The sequence below is a fragment of the Chrysemys picta genome, chromosome 2 (genome assembly GCF_011386835.1).
Source record: "Chrysemys picta bellii isolate R12L10 chromosome 2, ASM1138683v2, whole genome shotgun sequence".
NCBI lineage: Eukaryota > Metazoa > Chordata > Testudines > Emydidae > Chrysemys > Chrysemys picta.
In genome coordinates this window covers 35,845,452-35,866,534 of record NC_088792.1, presented here as the reverse complement: position 1 = coordinate 35,866,534, position 21,083 = coordinate 35,845,452, and the positions used below count along the sequence as shown (strand labels likewise).

The 21,083-nt window shown below is 40.6% G+C and overlaps 1 protein-coding gene across 2 annotated transcripts in view; it reads left to right on the top strand.

Annotated features, from left to right (window-relative positions):
* Nucleotides 1–21,083, top strand: part of MYO3A (myosin IIIA) — a 200,148-nt gene that overhangs the window by 120,630 nt on the left and 58,435 nt on the right. For both annotated transcript variants that reach the window (XM_005302809.3, XM_065586866.1), the window contains exons 18-20: nucleotides 3,602–3,728; nucleotides 4,618–4,828; nucleotides 5,558–5,705. In XM_005302809.3, coding sequence (XP_005302866.2) covers nucleotides 3,602–3,728; nucleotides 4,618–4,828; nucleotides 5,558–5,705 — 486 coding nt within the window. The remainder of the gene's footprint in view (nucleotides 1–3,601; nucleotides 3,729–4,617; nucleotides 4,829–5,557; nucleotides 5,706–21,083) is intronic.

Below are 21,083 nucleotides of genomic sequence, written 5' to 3'. Positions count from 1 at the left end.
AACAGGAAGGAGGTACTAAAAAGAGGCAAATCTATAAAAATAGAATACTAGTTTACAAAAGAAAATCTGAGAGTTTTCTAAAATTCCAAGTGTGAGACTTTTCACAGGTCTAGTTTGGATGGGAAAGATATATATGGCTGATGACGTGTTAACATTCACCATGCCATCATTAAGGGTAATATTTTGGCTATGAAGAAATATGTATGAAACGTTTCCCCTGTGTTTTAGTAATACTTTCCTGGCTGTTTTGCCATTAATGATGTATTTCTTTATTACTTACTACAGCTTTTTTTCCATGGGTTTTTTCAAAAAAAAATTTTGTTTGCAAAAAAATTAAAATCAGAAACAGCATTACCTGTTGTTTTATGACACTGGAGTTGTCAATAAGTATCAAAAGTACACCTCTACCCCGATATAACGCGACCCGATATAACACGAATTCGGATATAACGCGGTAAAGCAGTGCTCGGGGGGGCAGGGGGACGGGGCTGCGCACTCCGGCGGATCAAAGCAAGTTCGATGTAATGCGGTTTCACCTATAACGCGGTAAGATTTTTTGGCTCCCGAGGACAGCGTTATATTGGGGTATCGGGGTAGAGGTGTATCTCCCATTATGCACTGTGGTTTCCCCTCTTGAGGGAGGTGATACATCATGGCAGTTATATGGAATCATGGGAGATGAAGTCTGACTGGAGAGCCTGGTACATAAAGGAGAATGGGAGCATGAGACAACTCCCATGAGGCACTGAAATGGCATTTCAGAATCCAAATATTTCATTTTCAGGCATTGATTTTTTGATAAAAAATATCAATTTTTTCAATGGGAAGTGGACACTTTTGCCAAAAAATTCATTTACTCAAAAATCCATTTTCTGTTGGAAATTTTTTTTTGACAGAAAACTTTCAATCAGCCCCATTACCTACCTTGCTGCAAACCTATGTAGCGAAAGCAGATGAAACCTTTTAGCAGTGAACCTGAATTTTCATCTTTTTTCCCCAAGTCCATTCTCTTCTTTTTCCTTTTGATACTTATTCACAACTCCGGCGCTGTTTATCAGATGGTAAGGCCCCAAAATCTCCTGTCAGCAGTACTTCCCTATCTTCAGAACTGGCCTACATGAATGTGAAGGTTGTAGAACTGTCATCAGCAGAGCCACCCTAATGACAGGACCTTGTGGGGCATGAAGTGTACTATGCAATTACACCAGCCTGTTCCTGTTCCCCGTGCTTAAACATTCATTTTAATTGATAAGAGCATCACCTGCATATAGCAATGACCCTATATGGCCCAAAAGAGGAAGTGTCACTTCTGATATTTTGGAAGTCCACTGAGAAATGTGGTTGGCCACACTATGTACAGTGCCAGCATGCATCTTCTGGTCACTTTGCAGAAGGTTGTGGGACAGGGTGTGCTTAGTTTCTGAGTGGATGGGGAAGGAGAGACATAAAGAGTCTTTCTTGCTTGTTGAGCCTCCTGTGAAGGATTCCATGGGGCTATTCCTCGTGGAAGTGGTAGCCTCTCAAAAGAGGGTGGGGCTCTTGTCTGACCCACTTCCACCCCAGTTAGCAGAGAAGGCTGGGTACAGAGGGGTGTGGATACTGCACTCTTTTGAAGGGTGACACAACAGTGGTGGTTCCCAGAGCTCCTGGAATCTTTGTACCTAATCCAGGCATAATGTCTCCCAGCACTGCCACTGGGGCTGTGTGTCTCTGCACCATACCCTTTGCAGAACTGTGGCTATATGCCAGGAATCAAGCTCTGTATGCACAGAGACAGCTACTTTTTGTCTAGAGAAAGATGCTGCATCAGAAAGAGGCTCCTCCATGGAAAGGTGCAATAACGTACCCCTAACCCTTTGACGTTTCATCATGGTGCACAGAGGAGTTTCTCTATATATCCACAATTCTTGTTCTATTAACAGGAGCCCTGAACATAGTCTTGTGCATTCTGATTAAAATGCAGCCTACATGTTTTTATGAAATCTCTCTTTTAAACTGGCTAGCATGCTGTAATGGTAACTACATACTCTATACTTTGCTCTCTGTCCTAAACTCACACTGTTTTACTTAAGACTGCATGACAAAAGTAAGAGGAAAGGACTGCCTGGGGTGCACAATAATCATTCTGTACTAAACAGATCAACCAGATTTAACACCTACTGGAAAACGGCACAAAAATGTCCGTTGCTATACCCATTATACAACATAATGGCAAAAGTCAAGTTATCCATTTCTTTGAATTTCCTCCACATTCTTAGGCTTGAAATAAAAATAATCACTTTACAAACATACATACTGTTTGCCAATCATCGTAAGAGTAATTTTTAGAGTGAGCTTTTTTAGTTGGCTTTGGAGTAGCTGGAATAATTCATTTTCATTAAGTATTGGATTTGTGCTGGATTCAATTCTGAAAGTGTTGAAAATAAGATCAAATATTTTTGAGCAATTAAAGGTAATTAAGGATTTTATCTGAATAAATGATGCCAGCATGTTACAAAATATTATGATATAAAATGCTGTGGAGTGATGAGTAGCCCATCTGACAAAATGCTTGTCCAATACTCTGCACCCTTAAGAAAAATAATAGCCCCAAATTCTACTTTAACCCTAGTCTACATTACAGAAACTAAAACTGGCTGACTCTGCTTAGAAAATGACCAGAAATTACCAAATATGGAGATGGGTATTCAAGTTTACAGCTAGATCAAAGCCAAAACCACAAGGAAAGCATTACTTTATCTATTACTATTACAGTTTTACTTATCATTCATTATTATTTAAGGACACTTACTATATATGTCACCTAAAATTTACATTGTGATTATAAACATTGGCCCCAGATCAGGAAAAAATCCTCATTCAGGACAGCACTTAAACACATGCTTAACTTGAAAACAATGGGATTTAGGCACATGCTTAAAATGAAGTGTGTGTTTAAAGTATTATCCTGAATGTGGATGAGCTTAAGGACCTGAATAAGTGTTTCCCTGAATCAGGACTATATAGGGTCTGAAGAATGAGACTGCTCCAGGCTTGGGAGGCAGAGTGCTAGAAGGCATGGAGTGAGGAAAGGGAGCAGTAAAGCAAGAGGACTGAACACAGAGTGAGGAGAGTAAGAGGCAATGAGAGCAAAAATAGAGATGGAGATAAAGATAGTGAAGGACCTTGAAAGTGAGAACAAAGAGCTTGAATTAGATCTCAAAGAGGAAGCCTCTGAAGTGGTTCAAGGATAGGGGTGCTTTGGTCTTACTGATGGAGAGAGGAGAGCATGATGAAAATACTACGGCTAATTTAACTGTACTTGTCCTGAGCAGGAGTTCTCAACCTTATCAGGAAATTGCATCAATTTACTAAAAAAAAGTGTATCTGCTGCCTTGATCATTGATCTGGTCAGCCAGTGACTCCTGTTCAGCTGTGTGTGCGCCAGGACAGTCCGGGCTCCACTGTAAATGAGGAGGCAGTCAATAGCAATATGTTAGGGCCCAGGACAGATGCGTATCTTCAAGATATGGAAACGGGGTATAGAATACCTGGCCGTTATTGCAGGCTAAGGTACCAAATGTAAGACTATAAATGGCTACATTTTTAATCTCCTTTTTAGGAACTTGGCAGTGTGTACAGTATTCTTGCTGCAATTTTAAACGTGGGTAACATTGAGTTTTCTTCAGTGGTATCCGAGCACATGATTGACAAGAGCAATATTTCCAATCCAGTCGCACTTGAGAATTGTGAGTTCTCTTTCCTTTGATTTAAGATTAAAATTCTGTAATTTTTTAGCAGGCAGGAGATTTTATCACATTAGATTTATCTATAAAAACTGTATTCAGATGGAAATTTTGCAAGACTAATTAAAATACAACAGTTCAATTCATGCCAAATCCACATTAATAAAAATGTAAAAAGAAGGGTTTCTTTCATATTTATGTGTGTACAAATTATTTACTTTTTGTGTCCATCCACATAGTTTATTCAGATAGCGTGACTGTTACTGGGGATGTGTGCAAAGCAAAATGAAATTTTCATGATTTTTGTCACCATTTAAACTTTTTGTGAAAAAGTCATCAAAATTTTGAATTTTATTTTTTTACCAGCTCTACCTCCTACAGTGTTTATCTAGAGGAGGTAGCGCTGGGCTACCTGCCTTGTGGGTCACAATGGGCTTACAGTGGAAAAGCATCCACAAGGAAGCTGCTACTCCCCCTCCTGAATGAATGAGGGGGAGCTGGGGGTTGGACTAGATGACCTCCTGAGGTCTCCTCCAACCCAAATCATCCATGATTCTATGATTCTAATGGGTGGAGAGAGGGTGGAGCCTTGATGTTGTCCCCAACACGTTGGCCAGCATGGCTGAGCTGTCACTTAAGGGAAAGTAATCTGCACCTGGGAAAGGGCTGGTGCACATGACTTCCCCACCCTGGAGCAAGAGGGAAATTAGCTACAGATTATGACTGAGTCCCTCATCTGCTCTTAGGGCAGCACAATTCCACTCAGCCCCATAATCAGGACACATTGTACTGTTACAATCTAGCTCTTAGAAATTAAGAAATATCTCCTTCCTGCAAAAATATACCTGTGGATTATGTGTATGTCGTAACAGTACATCTGTTCACTTCCTAGGTGCTTCCTTGCTGTGCATTCAGGCAGATGAACTGCAAGAAGCTCTCACCTCCTACTGCGTGGTGACTCGAGGGGAAACCATTATCCGTCCCAACACCGTGGAAAAAGCTATTGATGTCAGAGATGCCATGGCCAAAGCATTATATGGGCGTCTCTTTAGTTGGATAGTCAATCGCATCAATACTTTACTCAAGCCAGACAAACTTTTAAGGTAAAGGGACATTTTTCCAGTAGAAAAATTATCTCTTTGCAATATGAAATGTATGATTTGTGTAACTACATGTTCTTCAGATTTTTTGCTAGTAACATGTAAGGTCAAATTTTCATACTTCAGTGCCTAAAGCTAGGCTTCTAAATACCTGTTGCATGCATCTCATTGCAAATTTAAACTCCTATCTTAATCTTAATATTTAAAACAGGTATATCGGTGCATAAAAATGAATGTAGGGGCCTCTCTACAGAGAGTCTATTTTGAAAAGTCAGCTCTAAGCATTATGAGCAAATAATCTGAGGGAAGAAATACCTAGTATCTAATTACAAGCCTATTTTATTACCATAGAAACAAAGAGCAACTGTGTGTCATTTGTGAACCATAGTCTGTTTTTTTTTCGTGATAGGCTTAAATGTATTTAATATTAGTTTAAACCTAAAATTGGAAATCCTGCTTGTCTTTGCCAGCGAGTTTATCCACCCTTACAGTAAATAAATCATGTTTGACATATACAGTCATCCTTAGATTTACATGTATTATTGTATTTCATATTAGAATTGATCATTCTATTAAGATTCATCTGATTGGGCAAAATTCATCCTTATGTAACTCCCACGGTCAGTGATAAGTTTGGCCCATTATTTATTTTCTTGAAACAATAATGAAGTTAGGTATTATGTAAAATAACGGAGATAAAAATCTGAAGAGCTTATTAAATCCTTTTTTCAGCGAAAATGATGATGGGTTGAACATTGGGATTCTTGATATCTTTGGCTTTGAAAATTTCAAAAAAAATTCTTTCGAACAACTGTGTATCAATATTGCTAATGAACAGATTCAGTTCTACTTCAATCAACATGTATTTGCCTGGGAACAGGTAGGTTTGGGAATATTTTATCAAGTTTAGTAGCACTGAACATAAAATATCTGACCCAAAAAAGCTAAACTCTTCTTTCTTCTTAAGAAGCACAGAATAGTAGTCTATAACAGACTGCTTTCTGTCTATACATTATGTGAAGAACTGTTGGATTGCTATTTGTAATTTAAATGTCCATCTAAAATGCATTAAACTTCAAATTTACAGTTTCTAGGCAACAGAGCACAGCAATAATGGGTTTGATTCAAATGCATTGTTGTTTTGTTGAGGAATAATATGTACTATGTAATTTATGGTTCAACAGCAAAAAGCAAAAATGCCATATAGTACATATTTTTTGAAGAATGACTTTCCTAATAGCATGCTAATAAGCTTTTTAACATTGAATTCCAATAATAAAAATCAGAATAATTGCAATTATTTGGATCTCATTTAGGAATTTGTTCTCCTAAACCAACTGATGGAAGATTTACTTTGATTACACTATATAATTTGATTTAAAAGATGGAGGAAAAATTAGGTGTTGTAATTATGAAAGCTAATGAACTTGAAAGGGTCAGTAGAAAAACTGTAAAAAGACCATAAGGAGTTTATAAAAGGATTAAATGAAAATTAAGTTAAACAGTTTTAAATTGCTAGCCAATTAATTCTCTTATTTGAAAAAACATGTTTTAACAAAAAACAGAAGTACTGCCCAATACTGTATGTCCTGGGTAATCAACCCTCACATTTTAGGTTTAGAGAGTGAAAAGATGCTTTCTCTGCATTATTGGATGAAATTTCAGATATATATTTTTGAAAAGCATTTTGTCACCCACCCTCATAATTTTTAATTACTAATACTAATGCAGGGTTTTGCCCAACTGTTAATCATTGTTGGTTTTGTAGATAATAGAGATGTAAGGTTGGGAAAATGTCTCTCTCGCACTCTGTCTCTCTCGCTCTCTCTCTCTCGTGTTTGTGTATAAATAAAAGGAAAATAGTACTTTGTGGCAAACATATTTGATAGTTTCCAATTATTTCAAAGGCAACTTAATCATGTGGAGTTAGATGTAGCCTTTTGGGAGTGATTGTATATCTTCATGAAGAAGATTTTCCAGTTACACCAGAAGGATCATCTTTTGTCTTGGACTCCTCTAAGCCAAAGATGGTTTGACTTTGTCTGTGGCAACCACTTCAACAGTTTTGGTGCCAAAGCCTCCAGATGAACCCAAGATGTAGATCACAGAAGTCTGAGTAGTTGGCTACTGCTGCCTTTGGGGTCTTAAAGGATTTAATGGCCACGGTGTGAAGAGAGAACAGTAGCAGATTGGAACAATATACAAAGAACAACTGCTTCTTTGTATATTGACTCAAAGGTTGTTTTTTTTAAGATCTTGGTTAATAAACTTCTAGAAGTATAACTAGAAAATGTATGCTAGAAAGCAATGTGAAAATTAACTATTACAGAAGTCTTAAAGCCATTGTCTGCCCTGCAGATTAAAGCATGCAGAATGTGCAACTACTAGGACATTCCACCATATGTAAGGGCTTGTCTACAATATGGAAGGGCTTGTCCTTGATTAACTGTTCCTAATTAATGCCATGTGTAGACACTCTTATTCTGGAATAAGCAGTTTAAAAATCTTGTGAAAGGAGGCTCTATCACCCACCCTGGAATATCTCCATGCATCAGTCACAATAGTAATACTCTCAGGCAACAAAGCTCAGTCCACCAAAGGAGCCAACCATTATCTGCCACTTCCCTGTATTAAAAAGCCAGCATCTGGGGAAACGATAACGAGGCTACACTTCTTTCTGGAATAAGAGTGTCCACACAGTGGAGTTATTCAGAAAAAACTACTGCACTTTAAATTCACATCCTACCTTAGTCTGTGTTAACTATCAAGTATAGAAAAGCCATAAAAGAAGAGAAATTTTGTAACCAAACACAGAATTTTCACAGCAGATGCTCCTCAGCTATTTAACACAGACGCTTCTGTAATTAGCATTGAACCATCATTCTGTTCACTGCAGGACAAAGGGCTTTGCAGTTGACAGACATCCATGTTCAAGGGTGTACTCAGACACAAAGGTTCCCAGTCTCTCTCTCCATCTTCTTTACTACCCACCTTTAATGTACTTACCTTGCCTTGGGCTCCATTCTATTCAAGTGTAATCTGCCTTCAGTTTCCTTTGGGTATCTTTATATGTAGACTGCTGGCCAGGCATGAGTTGACTCAAATGTTCTTGTGTTATCCCTTAGCCCTGGTCTACACTATCGGGTTAGGTCGAATTTAGCCGCGTTAGGTTGATTTAAAAATGACTGCGTCCACACAACCAACTCTGTTCCGTCCACCTAAAGGGCTCTTAAAATCTACTTCTGTACTCCTCAACAAGGGGATTAGCGCTAAAATCAACCTTGCTGGGTCGAATTTGGGGTAGTGCGGACACAAATCAACGGTATTGGCCTCCGGGAGCTATCCCTGAGTGCTCCATTGTGACCACTCTGGACAGCACTTTGAACTTTGATGCACTAGCCAGGTACACTGGAAAAGCCCCAGGAACTTTTGAATTTCATTTCCTGTTTGGTCTGCGTGGCAAACTCAGCAGCACAGGTGACCATACAGTCCCCTCAGAATCATAGAGCATAAAATGTTTCTACGCTCCCCCTATCATCTCCGTCCCTGAGGTTATCACAGATTAGAAGGCAAAAAAAATGCACTCGCAATGACATGTTTTCTGAGCTCATGCAGTCCTCCCGCACTGATAGGGCACAGTTTAATGCATGGAAGCATTCAGTGGCAGAGGCCAGGAAAGAATTAAGTGAGCGTGAAGAGCGGAGGCAGGATGTGATGCTGAGGCTAATGAGGGAGCAAACAGACATGATAAAGAGTCTGTTGGGGAGCAAACGGATATGATGAAGCATCTCTTGGAGCTGCAGGAAAGCCAACAAGATCACAGACCCCCGCTGCATCCACTGTATAACCGCCTACCCTTCTCCCCATGTTCCATAGCCTCCTCACCCAGATGCCGAAGAACGCGGGGGGAGGCTCCAGGCACCCAGCCACTTCACTCCAGAGATGGCCAAGCAACAGAAGGCTGTAATTGAAACAGTTTGATTTTTAGTGTGGCTACAATAAGCAATGTGGCCTTGTCCTTCCCTCCACCCCCACCCCACCCCGGCTACCTTGTCTGTTATCTCTCTTTTTTTTTATTAATAAAGAAAGAATACATGGTTTCAAAACAATAGTTACTTTATTTCAAAGGGGGGAGGGTGGTTGGCTTACAGGGAATTAAAATCAACAAACAACACACACAACTGTCACACCGAAGCCTGGCAAGTCATGAAACTGGTTTTCAAAGGCTCTCTGATGGGCAGCGAATCTTGCTGTTCTCTTCTAATCGCCCTGGTGTCTGGCTGCTCAAAATTGGACACCAGGCAATTTGCCTCAACCTCCCACCCCACCATAAACATCTCCCCCTTACTCTCACAGATATTATGGAGCACACAGCAAGCAGCAATAACAGTGGGAATGTTGGTTGCGCTGAGGTCTGACCAACAGCGCCAGCGAGCTTTTAAACGTCCAAAGGCACATTATACCACCATTCTGCAATTGCTCAGCCTATAGCTGAAAACCTCCTTACTACTGTCAGGCTTCATGAGCCATGGGAGTAAGGGGTAGGCTGGGGTAGGTGCGACCGTGCGGTGTTACCGGCTTGGAGAGCAGCCTGAGGCAGAAACCTCCAGCTCGCAACAGCAGTGGTGACGGTGAGCTGAGCAGGCTCCATGCTTGCCGTGCTATGGCGTCTGCACAGGTAACTCAGGAAAAAAGGCGTGAAACAATTGTCTACCATTGCTTTCATGGAGGGAGAGGCGACTGATGACATGTACCCGAAACCACCCGCAACAATATTTTTGCCCCATCAGGCATTGGGAGCTTAACCCAGAATTCCAATGGGCAACGGAGACTGCGGGAACTGTGGGATAGCTACCCACAATGCACCAATCTGTAAGTCGATGCTAGCCACGGTAGTGAGGACGCACTCTGCCGACTAAATGTGCATAGTGTGGATGTACGCAATCGACTGTATAAAATCGATTTCTAAAAATCGACTTCTATAAAATCGACCTAATTTTGTAGTGTAGACATACCCTTAGTTTAATAAGCTTGTGTGTGTGTGTTGTGTGTTCCACATTTAAAAGGGATCAGAACAGGCCTGATACTATAGCAAACTTCCTTACATTATCTTGCAGGGTATTCAAAGTAGTCTCTGGGGTTACTGCTGAAGTGATGCATAACTAACTCTACAGACAAAAATTAGTGCAAAGTTGGGTATCAAACTCTATCATTTTAAAACCAGGAAGTGACTAGTGTGATCTCAGTATAAGGTTGTCACTGATTGCAAGGCTGTTGCTCAAGGACAGTTCACAATATAATTAATGACCATTATATCACATCCCCTTCTCCCCTGCTTGGGACATGCACATTACTTCAGTTCCATGTCACAAGAACAATCATGTAGAAAGTAGGTGATTCAGCATCTTAAATGTTAATTGTATGGGATCTGCTAAGTCTAGCACTGATATGATATGCTCTGATTGTTAACTGAAGTTTACGATATCCCTTTCTTCAGAAGTCAGCATACGAAAAGGAGAAAGAAAAGTATAAAATATTATGTTGCTTATATCTCTACATAGGAAGAAGCAAAATGCCATTTTAAAATTCATTAATGAATAAAATTAAAAGTTCAGAAATTCAATATTATTGTTCGTGTACAAATCAATAACTTGTACAAATAGGTCAGTCTGACACTAAATCTACACTTATGTACACAGCTGACTTTACACATGTGTAAGGATTTGCATGGTCAAAGGTCTTAATTTGTAACATGTGATTTCAATACTGATATGTAGAAGCTATGGTTAGTAGTAGACTATTACCAGCAGAAACTGAGGGCATTGCATTGACTTCTCTTGTTAGAAGTGAGATGTTTTATTCTCATTTCCAGTTGAACGTATCATAAGCTAAAAGCTTTATAGATTTCAAGTGTGGCCTTCAATGCTATTACAAATCATGCAAATTCAGTCTCTTCTATAATAATCTAAAGAAGTGGTGAAAAGTATAGATTTCAAAAGTCATGAAAAAATCCTCAGTCTAAAAGCTATGTGGATGTGTAAATCTTTATAAATGTCTGTGATTTCCTTTGTGTATATAGTGGTGCTTTGTTTTGCACATTGAACTACCATAATTTGTGTAACATTTCCTAAACACATTTAAGCTATGATAGGCACATCTGCTCTACAACTTTCATTTCTCATTTAAGATATTCAAAGGGGGAGAAATAAATAATGTAATCATGGGCCATTTAGATTCCTCCAACTCTTTGAGTTCCGAGCCTCCAGAATGCTTACAGCCAACTGAATTTTGGCATAAAGCAATGTGCCAGCATATCTTTTGTAAAATGTGAATAGCATTGTTTTTTGACTGTGAATCCTTAGTGGTTTTGTGTGCATGTGTGTGGTTTCTTTTTAAATTATAATCCTAGATAATTAATGGAATACATTTATCAATTTGCAAATGAAAAATGCAAAGGGACTGAATGGTGGTTGGGTCTATAAACATCTGTGGGAGTATTTCCCTTCTATCTTAGGCTTTTATATAGCACTTATCACCATGTTGTACAAAATTAAACAATACAGTTTTTCTCTCTTCATTCTTCTAAAGAAAGGAGCGCAGCCTTGTCAATATATGAGTCCTTCCCTCTTCCCCAGAGTATTTGATCAACTTCACACCAGGTCAAAGTGGTTGAAATTGAACATATCTCTGTGTGGTTGGTGGCCTAGATCAAGTGGGTTGGTCTTAGTCCAGTTCTCACTGAACAGGCATCTTCATAACAAAAACCAACACCACAATTGATTTAAGTGGCTTGCTTTTTGGCAATCTGAGAAATGAAGCCAATAACTGAATGAACATGGAAGACTAAATTATTCCTACGCTGATGGAGGTGGCACATTTCTGGGGTAGTCTGTGCTGCCTTTGCCTATGCTGTACCAGTTCCAGGGATAATAACTAGGGCTGATGATCATAATGATAATACGTAGCTCTTATATAGTGCTTTTCATCATTAGACATCAAAGGAAGGAAGTATCATCTCCATTTTTCAGCTAGGGAAATGCATGCACAGAAAGATGAAGTGACTTGGGCTTTGGTTTTTAGCATTTTTAGCATTGTCACACTGGCATATTTAATGAGCTCTAAAATAAATTTCAAAACTGAAAAATGGTATTACATATAAACCAGGGGTTGGCAACGTTCGGCACGCGGCTCGCCAGGGTAAGCACCCTGGCGGGCTGGGCCAGTTTTATTTACCTGCTGACGTGGCAGGTTCGTCCGAGTGCGACCCCTACTGGCCGCGGTTCGCCGTCCCGGCCCAATGGGGGCGGCAAGAAGCCGCGGCCAGTACATCACTCGCCCGCGCTGCTTCTCGCCGCCCCCATTGGCCCGGGACGGCAAACCGTGGCGCGTCAGCAGGTAAATAAAACTGGCCCGGCCCGACAGGGTGCTTACCCTGGCAAGCCGCGTGCTGAACATTGCCGACCCCTGATATAAACATACTTCCATTTGAAAAGCAGCGCCTACTCCATGTGCATTGTAAGCTCTTCATAACAGGGAAGTATCCACCTATATTTTTGTACATATTATTGCACATCTTTGGCACTGTATGTAAATAAGGTACAGATCTAATTCTTCCTTTAAGTGGCTTGTTTCATTCCTGTTTATATGAGACCCCAATTCTCTTTCCATGAGCTGCCATGGAAATTGAGGTCAGCACAGCCACTTGGGCTAACAGTCCCTTAATGTAATCATGTGGGGCTGATAGCAAGGGGAGAAGGTCTTCAATTCTGAGCTTCACTTTTCCCACCGGTCTAACAGACTCCATTTGTTAACCCTACAGGCACAGTGTAAGGCTGGTCTCTTTCCCAGGCTTTCTGAGTGGAAGAAATGAAGATTGGGATAAGTGCTGCCTCTTTATTTTGAGGAACTTTTTTTTTTAAATTCTCTGCAAATTGTGGGCCAGATTCACTCCTGGATTCTGCCGAAGGATCACCAGATGCACATCATCCTGTTGGCAGAAAGTCTAGCCAGGGGTGAGAGGATCACAGCAGTGTAAGGTGTAAAACTACTCTACTGGGGAGCATGGACCCAATTAGTAAAGCCCCAAAAGCTGAAGTCACTGGCCAGAGAGGGGATGTGGCCAAGGACCCAGGGAATGTTAGTTCAGCACATCCAAAGACTGAGAAAAGCAACAGAGGGTCCTTTTACAGATTCAGACTAACACGGCTACCCCTCTGATACTTGACACCAAAGACTGAGGACGTACTCAATCTGACAGTAGCTGTTCACACCATCTCTACACATGACTAATTGTATGGCAACTGCGAGAGGGGAATTTTTCTAATCTACAGGTGAGAAATAGGAAATCTGGATTGAAATTTATGTCCCTTTGACATAAATGGGGTAACAATAAAGAATGAATTTGACCCACTATGTTTAAGTCAGGATATAGCTTTGGGTCAGAGGTAGATAGAGGCTGGGGGGAAAAAGTAGGGGGAAACCTTGTGAGGGTCTAATCATAGAATTAGAATTGTCTTGAATCAAGGGGAACAAACCCTGCAAGATGTGCAATGAACTGCCCCTCAACTCTGCAGGTCCTGGGGATTGACAGGAGGCAGGGCCATCCACACAGAAACACTGTGTCTCTGGCCCAACATCTTGGTCTCTAACTCCATGATTCTGAAGGCACTGTGCTGCCAGAGCTCCCCCCCCCCCAACCTGTGTGTGAAGTAGCTTGTTTTGTTGTGTAAGGGTAGTAAGTGAGGCTGAAGAGTCACTCTTCACCTAGCAGCATGGGGCTCAGAATGCCTGTTAGAGCAGAGAGTTGCCTGCTGCAGCTAGTTTGTGTACTTCTGTAAAGTTGAGAACAAAAGAACTTACTGTTTAACACAAACCATTGAGCTTTGCGAAGCGAAATACAGCCTTAGCAGCCTAGAGAAGTGCCCTAAAGAGGAAATTTCTCCTGCCCGGAGACGGGCCCAAGCTGCCAGCATTTCCATGGACCTTGGGACTGTGGGAGGACAAAGCATGTTTTCACTTGACCCTGAAGAAAGGGGTCTGTGTGGTCCAGGGAAGTGACACTACAGTGGACGGAGCTGACTTTCCTCTCCATGCAGGAATGATAGGAATCTTCATAGAGGGGATCTAGGTGGTATTGGCCAGATGGACAGCTTTTCTGTTTTTCCATAAATTCTGGTTATTTCAGCACTGGTTGTATTGTGTTAGCAAAGATATGAATTGTGATGCTTGGCACAATATAGTTCAGAAGACTGCCCTTCTCGTTGTGACCCATTATATGAGCATGCCAGTGGAATTTGATGCACGCTAATACAGATGATAAATGCATTGGTACCCTAACCTAATGTGCTTTTGGATAAGGCATGTGCAACATTCATTTTTGTTTGTGGTGGTGTTGTAGCTGTGTTAGTCCCAGGATATTGGAGAGACAAGGTGGATGAGGTAATATTTTTTTATTGGACCAACTTCTGTTGGCGAAAGAGCCAAGCTTTCAAGCTACATAGAGTTCTTCTTCAGGTCTGCAGAGCTCTGTGTAGCTTGAAAGCTTGACTCTTTCATCAACAGAAGTTGGTCCAGTAAAAGATACTACCTCACCCACCTTGTCTCTCACATTTATTTTTAATTTTACAATTGCATCTTTTGCTTTAATAAGATGGTAAAAGGCAGGTTCTGAATAAGTTCCTAAAATTAAACTTTAAACTAAGGGGACTTCATATCATCAAATCAACAAAGTGGCATTACTTCATGACCCAGTTGTTTTCTATTAGTACAAAACAAAATTACAACTGCATTTAATAATATTGTCCCTATTGATTTAAGTGCAGCAAATCTGCACAGGGTAATATTACCTAGTTTGATCACAGTAGACACAGCATAAAATAAGAGCCCACATACTCCAATATAGTGCAGTCATTCCTTGTGACATCCTATCTATGTGAATATTGTCTTGTGAATTGTGTGATATCCTCTCAAAGAGTAGAAACTATTTTAGGGAATTCAGATACTGTGAAACATCACTGGGGCTTGCAGCTGACTCAGTGCCTGGTTTATGGCATGTTAGAAATTAATACAAATAAAATCTCTTTCATTATAGCTTTATAATACTTGTCATATTAGTTTTTTCTCCTGCCTCATATTACATCATAATATGGTGAAGGGAGCAGTATTGCATGAGGGATTGATAATATAGAGTCTTTCACTGTTAGGTCACTAATTTAAATCTAACCCAGCTCCATAGTGACTGGAAGTTTTTTGCTTCCTGACATCATTAATTATGTGAAGTGGTTTAATGTATTTGTTCCATATCCTGGTAGACATCACGAAAACCATTGGCACTTATTGACACTCCGTTTGGCAGTCTTAATAGAGAAACAGAAAACTGAATGATCACGAAGGCTTAAACTGCCCATGTGGTCCTTCCAGGTCAGGATTGAGGCATATGAAGGCAGTATAGGGAAGCTTGTGCTGCTGTTCTCATACTGTGTAGCTATGGACGTTCCATTTACTCTTAAATCAGAGTTCAGTTTCCAGTGTTGTTAAACTGTCTCCTTTAATGAGCATTAGAGTTTTAGAAAAACTAATAATTGGAGATGTTGCCCAGGAATGCTCGTCTAAGGATGCATCAGTGTCATGAAATATTTACTCCTTTTTCTGACTGTCATAATCAACAGAAGCAGATTATCATAATTATTATTTATTTACATATAGACTGTTGACAGTAAAAGCGTCCTTAGTGATAACACCTCGTGCTTGAACCTAACATCTCAATCTTGGGGCAACTACAGGCCTGATCAAAGATTACAGAACCTTGGTGGAATGATGGTAATCAGCGGAATACAGTAATACCCAAGATACAAAATATATAGGAATGATGGAATAGGTCCTGCTTGTTGGGGAGTGGTACTATGTGTAAAAGAAAGCATAGAGTCAACTGTAATAAAAATTGTAAATTAATCAAACTACACCATAGAGTCCCTATGGATAGAAATTCCATGCTTGAACAACAACAGTATAGCAGTAGGAATGTACTACAGACCACCTGGTGAGAGTAATTGTTAAATTCCATGGGAGAGTAGAGAGGCTGCAAAAACAGAAAACCCAATAACAATGAGGAATTTCAACTATCCCCTCAGGATGGGACACAGATAAAATGTCTAGACACCATTAATGACTGCTTCTTGGAGCAGCTACTCCTGGAAGCCACAAGGGGAGAAGCAATTCTTGATTTAGTCCTAAGTGGCATAGTGGATCTGGTCCAAGAAGTGAATATAGCTGAACCGCTCATTAATGATGACCATAACGTAATTAAATTTATCCATCTTTTAGGGGGGGGAAATACCAAAGAAACCCACCACACTAGAATTTAACATTAAAAAGAGGAACTACATAAAATGAGGACGTTAGTTAAATGGAAATTAAAACGAACAGTCACAAGAGTGAAATGCCTGAGAGCTGCATGGAAATTATTTAAAACACCATCATAGAGGCTCAAACTAAATGTAAACCCCAAATTAAAACAAAACAGTAAGAGGACCCAAAAATGCCACCATGGCTAAACAACAGAGCAAAAAAAGGTGATTAGAGACAAAAAGACATCCTTTAAAAATCTTACTGAGGAAAACAGAAAAGAGCATAGGCTCTGGCAGGTCAAGTGTAAAAGTATAATTAGGCAGGTCAAAAAAGAATGTGAAGAGCAACTAGCGTGACAAAGTCAGAAGTGACAGCTGTAAGCGACTGGTGGAAGGCAAGTGTATCAGCCCTAGAATGGTGAACTGAAAAGAGGTTACTTCACGTTAATCAGGGATACCTGTGGCCAATTAAAGGCTGCCAGTGACCTTTAAAAACCTCTCTTCTGGAGAGAGAGAGAGAGAGAGAGAGAGAGAGAGAGAGAGAGAGAGAGGAAGGAGGGAGGGATGAGAAACAAGCTGCAGCAGAGTTAGGAGCAGCAGGGAGAAAAGGCTTCTCCTGGGTGGAAGGCTGCTCTCCCCCCTTGAGAGGAAACATCAAGTTAACTTCTGTTTGGGGAAGGACTGGCAACCAGAAGCCAGCATAATTCATTGATTCATAGATTCTAGGACTGGAAGGGACCTCAAAAGGTCATCGAATCCAGTCCCTTGCCCTCATGGCAGGACCAAATACTGTCTAGAGCATCCCTAATAGACCTTTATCTAAACTACTCTTAAATATCTCCAGAGATGAAGATTCCACAACCCAGGCAATTTATTCCAGTGTTTAACCACCCTGACAGTTAGGAACTTTTTCCTAATGTCCAACCTAAACCTCCCTTGCTGCAGTTTAAACCCATTGCTTCTGGTTCTATCCTTAGAGGCTAAGGTGAACAAGTTTTCTCCCTCCTTCTTATGACACCCTTTTAGATATCTGAAAACTGCTATCATGTCCCTTCTCAGTCTTCTCTTTTCCAAACTAAACAAACCCAATTCTTTCAGCCTTCCTTCATAGGTCTTGTTCTCAAGACCTTTAATCATTCTTGTTGCTCTTCTCTGGACCCTCTCCAATTTCCCCACATCTTTCTTGAAATGCGGTGCCCAGAACTGGACACAATACTCCAGTTGAGGCCTAACCAGTGCAGAGTAGAGCGGAAGAATGACTTCTCATGTCTTGCTCACAACACACCTGTTAATGCATCCCAGAATCATGTTTGCTTTTTTTGCAACAGCATCACACTGTTGACTCATATTTAGCTTGTGGTCCACTATAACCCCTAGATCCCTTTCTGCCGTACTCCTTCCTAGACAATCTCTTCCCATTCTGTATGTATGAAACTGATTGTTCCTTCCGCCCCGGAAAGGGGACAGGGAAATATATTTATTTTGTGTTGTGAGTTTGGTTTTTTGCTTAATTGAAGTAGTTGGGCCTACTCTGAGGCCCACCTTGTAAATACTGAAAAAATAAACCAGAGCAAATCATTAAAAACCTTCAGAGTTGGACTGATTTACTCCGGGCCCCCACCGCCAAAGAGAGGAACACTGATGCTGACAAAGTAAAGGGGGTGCCTTGCCACAATAGCAAAAGACACAAAACTAACAGCAACAATTTTCCTTAGTACATCAGAAGCAGGAAGCCTGACAAACAGTTGGTGGGGCCACTGGAAAATTGAGGTGCTACAGGAGCAAACTTAAGGAAGATGGGGCCATTGCAGAAAAGCTAAATTAATTCTTTGCATCAGTCTTCACTGCAGAGGATGGGAGGGCAATTCCACACCTGAGCCATTCTTTTTAGGTGACAAATCTGGGGAACTGTCCCAGATTGAGGTTTCAGTAGAGGAGGTTTTGGAACAGATTGATATATTAAACAATAATAAGTCACCAATACCAGATGGTATTTACTCAACAGTTCTGAGGGAACTCAAATATGAAATTATCCTATCTCTGGAAAGGTCATCGAGTCCAGCCCCCTGCCTTCACTAGCAGGACCAAGTACTGATTTTGCCCCAGATCCCTAAGTGGCCCCCTCAAGGATTGAGCTCACAACCCTGGGTTTAGCAGGCCAATGCTCAAACCACTGAGCTATCCTTCCCCCCAGAACTACTAACTGTGGTATGTAACCTATTGTTTAAATAATACTCTGTACCAGATGACTGGAGGATAGCTAACGTAATGCTGATTTTTAAAAGACTCCAGAGGTGATCCTGGCAATTACAGGCCAGTATACCTAACTTCACTGTCAGGCAAATTTGTTGAAACTATAGCAAAGAATGGCATTATCAGACATATTTATGAACACAATATGATGGGAAGAGTCAGCATGACTTGTCTAAATGGAAATCATGCTTCACCAATCTACTAGAATTCTTGGAGTGTTTCAACAAATGTGTGTACAAGGGTGATCCAGTGGATATAGTGTACTTTCACTCTCAGAAAGCCCTTGACAAGGTCCCTCATCAAAGGTACTTCAGCAAAGTAAGGAGTCATGGGATAAGAGGGAAGGTCCTCTCATGGATCAGTAATTGGTTAAAAGATAGGAAACAAAGGGTAGGAATAAACAGTCAGTTTTCACAGTTCAGAATGGTAAATAGCAAGGTCTCCCCAGGATTTGTACTGGGGCCAGTGCTGTGCAACATATTCATAAATGAGCTGGAAAAAGAGGTAAACAGTGAGGTGGCAAAGTTGGCCGACAATACAAAATTACCCAAAATAGATAAGTCCAAAGTTGACTGGGAAGAGTTACAAAGGGATCTCACAAAACTGGGTGACTGGCCAACAAAATGGCAAATGAAATTCAAATTTGATAAGTGCAAAGTAATGCACATTGGAAAACATAATCCCAACTATCCATGCAAAATGATGGAGTCTAAATTAGCTGTTGCCATTCAAGGAAGACATCTTGTAGTCTGGAAACATCTGCTCAATATACAGTGGCAGTCAGAAAAGCTAACAGACTGTTGGGAACCATTAGGAAAGGGATAGCTAATAAGACAGAAAATAGCATAATGCCACTATTTAAATCCATGGTACGCCCACACCTTGAACACAGCATGCAGTTCTGGTCACAAAAGATACGTTAGATTTGGGAAAAGTACAGAGAAGGGCAACAAAAATGATTAGGGGTATGGAACAGCTTCCATATGAGGAGACATTAAAAAGACTGGGATTGTTCAGCTTAGAAAAGAGATGACTGAGGGATATAATAGACATCTATAAAATCATGAATGGTGTGGAGAAAGTGAATAAGGAGGTGTTATTTACCCCTCACATAACACAAGATCCAGGGGTCACCCAATGAAATTAATAGGCAACAGGTTTAAAACAAACATAAGAAAGTAATTATTCGCACAACACACAGTCAACCCATGGAACTCATTGCCAGGGGATGTTATGAAGGTCAAAAGTATAACTGGGTCCAAAAAAGAATGAGAGAAGTTCCTGAAGGACAGGTCCATCAATGGCTATTAGCCAAGATGGTCAGGGATGCAACCCCATTGTCTGGGTGTCCCTAAACCTCTCACTGCCAGAAGCTGGGACTGGACATCAGATCACTCAATAACTGCCCTGTTCTGTTCATGCCCTCTGAAGCGTCTGGCTTTGGCCACTGGCGGACGATAGGGTACTGGGTAGATGGACCATTGATCTGACCCAGTCTGACCTTTCTTATATTTGTATTGGTGTGTAAATTGCCCCATGCCAGGATTATCCTTGGGAGACATTGTGACTCATAAACATACCTCTCAGTCACAATTCCTCCTCTGCAGCCTCCTTGCTCCTGAAGGTATACTAATTTACTGCTAGTCTGCACTGGTATCTGATTATGCTCCTCTCCTGCACTGGCCTCATGACTCAGACTAATGAGTGAGGGGATGAAGCCAAGACTCCATATATTCACACTGCTCCCCACCCACCTGCCCCTGAGCAGGGTAAAAAGGGCTTAATCTCATGTGGTTATGACCCCAAGATATGACTATCCCACATAGTGCTGTATTAGGGGTTCACATCTTATTTCCTTGTGCGGGCATGTAGTCAGAGTCACAATCAAGTGCAAAAGTCTAGGAAGCCAGAAGAAATTACGTAAATCTGGCCAAAAGTATGATTGTAGCAGGCATTCTATAGTCTCTTTCAGATGTATTTGAAGATCATATTTATCTGGGTCTTATTTGTCACATCAGCATTTCTGATTTTGTTGATTATACTTTTGGTTCCATCTGACTGAGAGGTGAAGTCATCAGAGGTCTCAGGACATGCTGTTCTAGTGCTTTCCAAAATGCTTTCCAAACTATGCTCTGTGTTACCTTCTCCATTCCCCAACTCTTTCAGACTAAGGTGAATTATATACAGAGGGACCTTCCTGCTTAGTTATAGGGTACTTCAATTGTTGGATGTTATTCATCTGTCAGGAATCAGTGTAGTCCCTAGGATAATGTATTTGCAATGAAAACAGGCAACACTGGATTGGTGACATCACTTATTAAGACAAAACTGTCATGGTAAAACTAAAGGTAACTGAAAAGGATTTTGTTCTTTAGAATAAAAAAATGATTTGTGAAGAGAATCAAAAGGCTTAATTAACTGTTTTGTGGATTTAGGGAACAGACTGCAAGAGAGTTAAAGAAAAATCTGGCTACTTTTCCCTGATTTATAAAAAAGCCTTTAAAAACAAAAGAAAAGGCACTAAAAATGCTGAGGGCATGATATGTTTGCAGAGTTTGCTTAGTAGATTTTCTCATCACCTTGAGAAGTCTGAGATCTCTGTATTCCTGAGCATAGAAACTAGATTTGTTTTCTACCATATTGAATACACTGGCCTAGAT